The 7,754-nt window shown below is 31.9% G+C and overlaps 1 protein-coding gene across 1 annotated transcript; it reads left to right on the top strand.

Moving 5' to 3' along the window:
- Positions 1-4,755: 4,755 nt before the first annotated feature.
- Positions 4,756-5,899, top strand: LOC132752683 (trace amine-associated receptor 8c-like). The gene has a single exon (XM_060743044.1). The coding sequence runs from the start codon at positions 4,825-4,827 to the stop codon at positions 5,881-5,883; it is 1,059 nt and encodes a 352-aa protein (XP_060599027.1). The 5' UTR covers positions 4,756-4,824; the 3' UTR covers positions 5,884-5,899.
- Positions 5,900-7,754: the final 1,855 nt, after the last annotated feature.

Here is a 7,754-nt window from a genome sequence, read left to right as displayed (position 1 = left end):
GACTTTAAAGGCCAAAATCCCTCAAAAATGTATATTTTTCAAATACTTAGAAATGTCAAATTATTTGTAAAAGAAAAATTTTTTAAAAAAGATTTAATGTGAGAAAGAAGGCTAAAGGGGAAAAACAAAAAGTAAGGTGAAGGGTTTTTAAAAACAAAAAAGAGGGCTGAATTTTAAAAACAAATAACGAAAAAAGTGGGACTAAACGTTTTAAATAAACTAAAAAAAGTAGAGCTGAAATTGTTAAATAACTGAAAAAAGTAGGGCTGAACGTGTGAAATAACTGAAAAATGTAAGGCTGAACGTGTTAAATAACTGAAAAATGTAGGGCTAAACGTGTTAAATAACTGAAAATTGTAGGGTTGAACATGATTATTGTACTGTGTCGCAAAGGTAGCAAAATATAAACAAACTAATTCAAACTTTCCATGTTTTAAAAACTTATTAGAAGGAATACAATTCTTATATGTTCTTTGTTTTAATAAATCATAACAAGAGGTTACAAAGTTAAAATGACGTCTTTATTATATATTTAGATTTTTGGAGCTCCTATATAAAATTAAATATTTAACAACTCCTAATAATAGCTTAAATATCTCATAATAAGTTATTAAATTCAAATTAGGTTTATTTCTCCTAATTATGAAGATAAAATTCATAATTAATTGTAACTGGAAGTTACAATTTTTAATCAGGTTTTTCATATGTCTTATTCAGAAGTATCATAGTCCTAATTTGGCTTAATATGTATACTCATTAATATGTTTTTAAAACTACTACCTAAAAGTGTAAAAGGTTGTAATTCAATGTTAAAAAGTTCGTAACTAGTTGTTAAGACTCCTAGCCAGAGGTATCAAGTTCCTACTTAAACTTTTGGAACTCCTAATTTAAAATTAAAAAATGTCCTTGAGATATCAAATCCTATTTAGGCCAGACAAAAAATACTTAAATGTTTTCAAAAGAGATTTTCGACCATGCGACCACATACATGCATCGAGGACATATTGTAAGGAAAGTGACCGTGTGACCACATACACGCATCACAGGCGTCCCCTTCTCTTACGAGAAAGGGACAAATAGTTGTCCACCCTTTTAGTAAAGGGCAGACTGAAATTGTGCCATTTTCTTATTCTTTTCGATAAGGAGGCTTTTTTCATTGATTTAGTCTTGAAATTGGTTTATAACAACAATAGGTAATGCAAAACCAAGCGGTTAGTCGGGTTTTTGGTCTTTTTAAGTTCGCTATGAACATTTTTTAAAAAACGATCATATTTATTTTTTTTTGGAAAAGTTTTGAGTTCTACAGCTTTTTCTTCTTTTTCATTCTCCTGTATAAAATAGAATCATTTCATTTTTTGGGAAACATGAAACGTTTCAAAACGTTTTAAAATGCTTACATATTGGATATATTTTCACACTATAGCGGATGTTTAGCCTTGGGGCATTTTTTGCAAGCTACGATGTTAATTTCTTTTAAATTATTGTCAGATTCTGTCAAATCTTGATCGAAGAGTGAGCATTTTAAATGTGGCCTTCGACTTTAAAGTTCAAATCCGAGCCAGGGAATTAGGATTATTCATGTCCCCTCAAGGTTCCCCGCTCGTAACAGGCCAATCAAACCGAGCCGTAACATTTCAAATTGCTATTGGTCTTTTTTAGGATCCCGATTTTGTCCTCTATTTAAAGAGCCGGGACGAGTAGATTATATTTGGCCTAATGACGTAGCTCGAATCCGACGAATCATCTGGGTTGCTAAATGAAAAAAAAAAGTAAACATATGCGTTTTATCACCAATGGGGCTTTTTGGCATTAAATTATGATCGTCATTTTTTTAAAAATACTGAACTAGATAACTTCAATTTTAAACAAGTTTTTTGTTCGTACATAACAGAAAATTCGTTTTTGTCTGATAGAAAGCCCAGTACTCAGAAAGAACATGAATTTAAATGTTGTGACCTTTAACCTCATGATATTTGGCGGCGGTTGGCGATATTTAGCGGCAATATCGCGACATTTAGCAGCAAGTTCGACATTTGGCGTCGTTGTGACATATAACGGCAAAACATTGGGTAAATACATTACTTTAAAAACAATTATCGTTGAGCCCTTAACCTATCGCAAGTTTGAATCATATCTGATTCATTGCTATTGGAAGCTGTAGACCCTCGTTTTTGAATGATTTGTAAAGAATTATGTGCATAAAAGATAATCTTGAGAGTAGATACTCGTGTATTTTTGTAAAGTTTTTGGTGCAAATAAACCGTGACACAACAACAGTGGAACGGTAGATATCTGATTATTTCTAATTAAAGTTAATTCATGACTCTTCTCGTCTGTTTAATTCTTTGTACATTGTATGAATTCAGTCTGATATACAATGTCTTGGTAAAGGACATATAGCCTTGACTAGTGATCTTACAGTTCAGTAGAGAAATTAAAATAAAAACTAACTACAAACATTGAAAATAATTTACATTTTTAATAAATCATAAAAAAGCACTCTTTTTTCAACCGTAAAATTTAATTACAACATTTCCACGAGGGATAAAAACCTTGTAGGAATTCCAGTGCTAGAAACAAGCTGTGTTTTGAAATACAATTATACGCTATATCTTAATGTATTCAGTGAGAAACATTCAAAAACCATGATTCCATAGAAATAAACTACTATTCAGTATACAATTTGTATAATATTTGACATTTATTTTATGCAATAAAATAAACTTCAACAGCACTTTTTATTTTAGCAACACGTGCCAAGTACATTTATTAAATACATAATTAATACACTTTAATGTAATGTTATTTCTGTATCATTTTACTATTCATTGTGCGGTTATTCGCGAGACAAAAATACAGCATAATACAGTTTGAAAATTGGATCGGTTTGAAATATGCATTGGTTTTTAAGTGCCGTTACTAAATTAACAGCTGCGCTCCGGCTTCACTTTTAATAAATCAGTGAAAATCTAAAATAAAACTTTAAAGTAGATATGGAAAATTGGTCACGTATTAGAACTATATCCCATGAGTACTTTTTCCGAGATGATGTATCGAATATGATATTAAGTGCCGCATGCTCGCTTTAATAATGGATACATTTAATACTAATTAGAACAATTTACATAATTTATTATATTAACTTGATTCTATAGAGGCGTAATGCTGTACAGAAGCGTTAATGGGACATCACTTTATTTTACAAAGTTGCCGTTCAGTTGCAAGACTCGCACTTTGAAACTGAGAACTGACCTTGAACCCTGCATGGTATGGCAACTATCCTTGAAAAATAACTTTCTCTAGTTTTATGTATATAATTTTTAATAAGGTCCATGTAATTGGGCTGAAATCTTATCATTATTAGAACATTATACAACAGTTTTCATGAAATGTAAAACAACAAACATCAACATCATCTTTTTTTAAAAGAGCATCAAATTTCTTTAAGGTGTGTGTGTGGGGGGGGGGGTATCGTTTAAAAGAAAACCATTCTGAACCATCCTGTTTAAAATGGCGTCGACTTTTTCTATTCGTAGCATTTGCTTCAAAATGGCCGAGTTAAACAGCAAATCAAAATGTCTGAATCTCAACGTGGACGACCTTTCTCGGAATGACCGGGTTTTTTTATGGTTGAGTTTTCTATTTATATTGTCGTGAAGAATTTCATATCGGTCCTTAAGTAGAAGTGTTAATGTGCCCAACATCGCATTTTCAATCAATTTGTATTATTTCTTATATAGTTAGGCATTCATAAAACTGTGGAAGAATTGTGTGGCGTCATTTTGAGAGCTGTAATAAGAGAATACATAGGTCCGCAACTCCCAAGATACCGTTAGACCTACAACCGACATAGAAATAAAATACCTGTACTGTCGGTGATAGTGCCATAATCTTAAAGAAATCAAAAGATTCTATGCATCGTGAGTGTTTTCACTCAATTTTCCATATACAGCAATTTATCCAACATTTATATATAAAACAAAACATTTACTTTTATATGTCAAGGTAATTTTCTCTATTTATGAAACACACTGTTCTATCCTTATGGAACAACCATCTAAAAAAGAAAACAATCAATCACAGAGAGAAGGCGTTTATATGGCTTCCGTAGTTATTCTCCGCGCACGGCAAAATCTCTTATAGAGACCTAAGAACAAATTGCCGGCGCTTGATTCTCTCCGTGTATGAATACATCATTTATTACTTTGATTGAAGATCCAGTTATCGCTGATCTACTTCGAGAAAAAATAAACGTGATTGGATCATAGGAAAAGCTAAAGGTGTTTTTTTCAGTTCAAAGAATGTTTAAAACTTGTGCGATTCTTGTTGGCTTAATTTCATTTATCTCTAGAAATTGGAATTATGAAAAAAGATTTAAGGATGAAAATGGACAGTGATGGATTTCTTTTATAATAGGTGATACAAATTAATGTATTGATCTTAATGAAAGTAGAAAAAGAGATATAGAAAATTAATAACATATAGTAACTATGTTTGCTTAGAAAACACAGATATGAATGAAATGTAACATTCAGTCGAAGTTTGAAAATGAAATGGAGTGTTTGTTAATTGAATTAAACTGCTTATTTATCCAGTGATTGATATCACATAATGATATAACACATGAAAAATAAATTTGTAAATACATGTTCATTAGTTTTGTAGTCCAAACCGGCTCATCTTGATTTGATAAGGAATCTATAGTTAATAAAATATCATTTATTAATGATATATTCAACAATATGAGTACTTAAACAATACTATAAATGGTGGGTGTATGACTGTTTGGATATTCAATTTCTTTTTTACTCGTTAGTATATATCATGGATGACAAAAGTATGTCCAAATATAGTGAACACTATTTTACGTTACAAGAGTTAAATGACGCTGAGGTCAAAACCCTCATACCCACCGTGGTCTTTCTGATATTTATATCAGTAACTGGGCTGGCTGGAAATAGTTTAGCTCTTTACGTATATAAGACGAAATTCACTTATTCGAACATCCAGTGCTTTCTGCTATGTTTGAGCGCATTAGACTTCTTTTCGTGCACCGTAGCAATTCCTTTTGAAATATCAACAATTCTTCAGCAGTATACGTATGAAAGTGGATGGCGTTGTCAATTGGCAAGGTTTTTCAACACATTCAGTACTAATTCGTCGGCATTCCTTCTGGTATTTATTGCTTTTGAACGTTTCCGGAAAGTTTGTAAACCTCTCGAATGGCAAATAAAAACCACCGTGACAATTGGACTGTGTATTTCATCAATAGTACTTGGTATTATTGTCGCCTTACCCGCAATATTTGTATACGGCAAACACACGTTCCATATACCGGAGGTCAATCTTACCGGAAGTGAATGCTCGGTGATTAATGGAGCTAAGGAGGCGTCACTTCCGTTTCTATATTTCCTTACGTTCGGTGTGCTATTTGTGACAGCTACGGTAACAATGACGATTCTTTACTGCATGATTGGACAAAAACTTCGCAAACAAGCGGCAAAGATAAACAAAACGCTTGGAAGGAGTGATCTTCAACCGAAAGAGAGCGGATGTCCTCATTTGAAGGCTGCAGCCAATATGTTACGAGCAAGAAAAACGTCTTTTCTCATGTTTCTTCTGACAATTGCATTCATCTTAAGCTTTTTCCCTCACCTCGCCTTGGTTTCGATACGGCTGACGAAGAAAGGATTTGTTGAGGGCTTATCGGATAGGAACAAAGCTGTGTACAAATTCTTCCTCCGGTCATACTTCTTGAACTGTGCAATAAATCCTATAATATACGGCGTATGCGACCCTCGTTTCAAAAATGCAGTGAAGGAAATGCTTGCTCGCCGGTCGTGTAAGCAGTGCAAGTCAACCACACAATTTAATAATATATAAAACTAATAAAAGTTAGTGCCCGTACGGCTTGCCAAAAGTTTTAGCCGTACGTGAGTCGCGTACGGCTAGCCAGGACACACTGTATAGCCGTGCAGGCCACACTTCCTTAAAGCTATATGTTAAAACACTATATGAGCCGAGTCATAACAAAATCAACATAATGCGATTGCGACCAGCATGAATCCAGACCAGCCTGCGCATCCGCGCAGACTGATCAGGATCCATGATGTTCGCTATCAGTTTCTCTACTTGCTATAGGGTTTGTAAGCGAACAGCATGGATCCTGATGCGAAGGCTGGTCTGGATCAATGCTTGTCACAAACGGATTATGTTGGTTTTGTCGTGACGCTGCTCGTATGTGAAGAGGAAATGTTTTATGTGAAATAATTATATGATAATATAATTATATTTTCATCTTGCTTAAGAAATGCTGCAATATAACATGTATGCCGTGGTGTTGGTAAAATAATTGATCATAATAACAACACTCTGTATTTGAAGGTTGTTGTTCAAATTATTAACGATAAAAGCTATTTGTCCCGTGGCATACCTGCAGATCTTAACGCATATATACGTCAGTGGGTAGAGCTGTAGATAACTGCAGATTCAGTTATCTTGGATAGAGCTATAGGTAATGTTGCAGATTGAATGTGCTACAATTTTGTAGATAACCTGTATGAGATCATACTATTTATTGCGAATCTAACTGTCTTAAAAAAAGGAAAGAAAAAACGTTGTATTTAATTCTTTTTTTATATTTACTTTTTATTATTTATTTATCTTTATTTATTCATTTATCAACTTTTATTTATGCATTTTTTTATTTTGTATTATATATTTAATCAATAAATTAGATCTAATTAATAAATTAATAAATTAATTATTTAATTAATTAAAAAAATAATTAATTAATTAATTAATTAGTTTGTTTGTTTGTTTGTTTGTTTGTTTGTTTGTTTATTTATTTATTTATTTATTTATTTATTTATTTATTTGACAATTTAAGCGTATATATATCGTCTATTTTATTATATATTTTATCAGTTTAATACGAAATATCTAATAGAGAATACAGATAATAATCTGCAATTAAAATGAAAAGCGCTGTCTGTGTTCAAGCTATTGCGATAACGACCATATAATCTGTAATAGTATCTGATAGTTTTAAACCGCCATCTTGGTGCAGTAACGTGTTAATACCTTACATAATGTCACAGGAGATAACCTATTACTGCACTAATATGAAGAATTGTCTTTCGTTTAAACATTGTAATCTATTCAATTTAGAGAACAATTTTTGAAAGAAAAAAATGTTTCCAGACACAGAACGCTGACAGAATTAGCAAAGTTTTTGTTACAAAACTGATTTTTTTTCTTCTTTTTTTTTCTATTTTTTTTTTCCTTTCTTTCTCTTAACATAAAACAGTGATAGAGTGATTTATTTATCTATTTATCATTTTTTCTTTTTCTCCGGAATATTTTTGGAGCACTTTATTGCTTGTAAAAATAAACATAACATTTTTGTAGGTGTAAGGGGTGAATGGGTTGTTGTTGTTGTTGCAGATTAAAAAAAAAAGGACAATCATGTTTCCGCATTTTTTGGATTTTTATCTACATTATGTATTCGTTTACTATTTCAAAGCGAGATTTTTACTTATGTATTTGTTTACTATGTAAACAAATATTCGTTGTAAATCATACGTATTTATTGTACAGCACTGGTACTTAGAAAGATGGAATTCAGAAAAGAACACGAATTTTGATGTATTTTTTCCTCTAACTGTTTGATGATAAAGTGAATATTTCTCACCGGAGCTTGTTTTGTTAAGTGTAAATATAATAATAATATAAGTGTAAATATAGTATATGGA

The sequence above is a fragment of the Ruditapes philippinarum genome, unplaced genomic scaffold, assembly GCF_026571515.1.
Source record: "Ruditapes philippinarum isolate M1 unplaced genomic scaffold, ASM2657151v2 ctg17265_1_1_1_1, whole genome shotgun sequence".
Lineage (NCBI taxonomy): Eukaryota > Metazoa > Mollusca > Bivalvia > Venerida > Veneridae > Ruditapes > Ruditapes philippinarum.
Note: the sequence above shows the minus strand (reverse complement) of the source record. Positions and strands in the feature narration are given on the sequence as shown.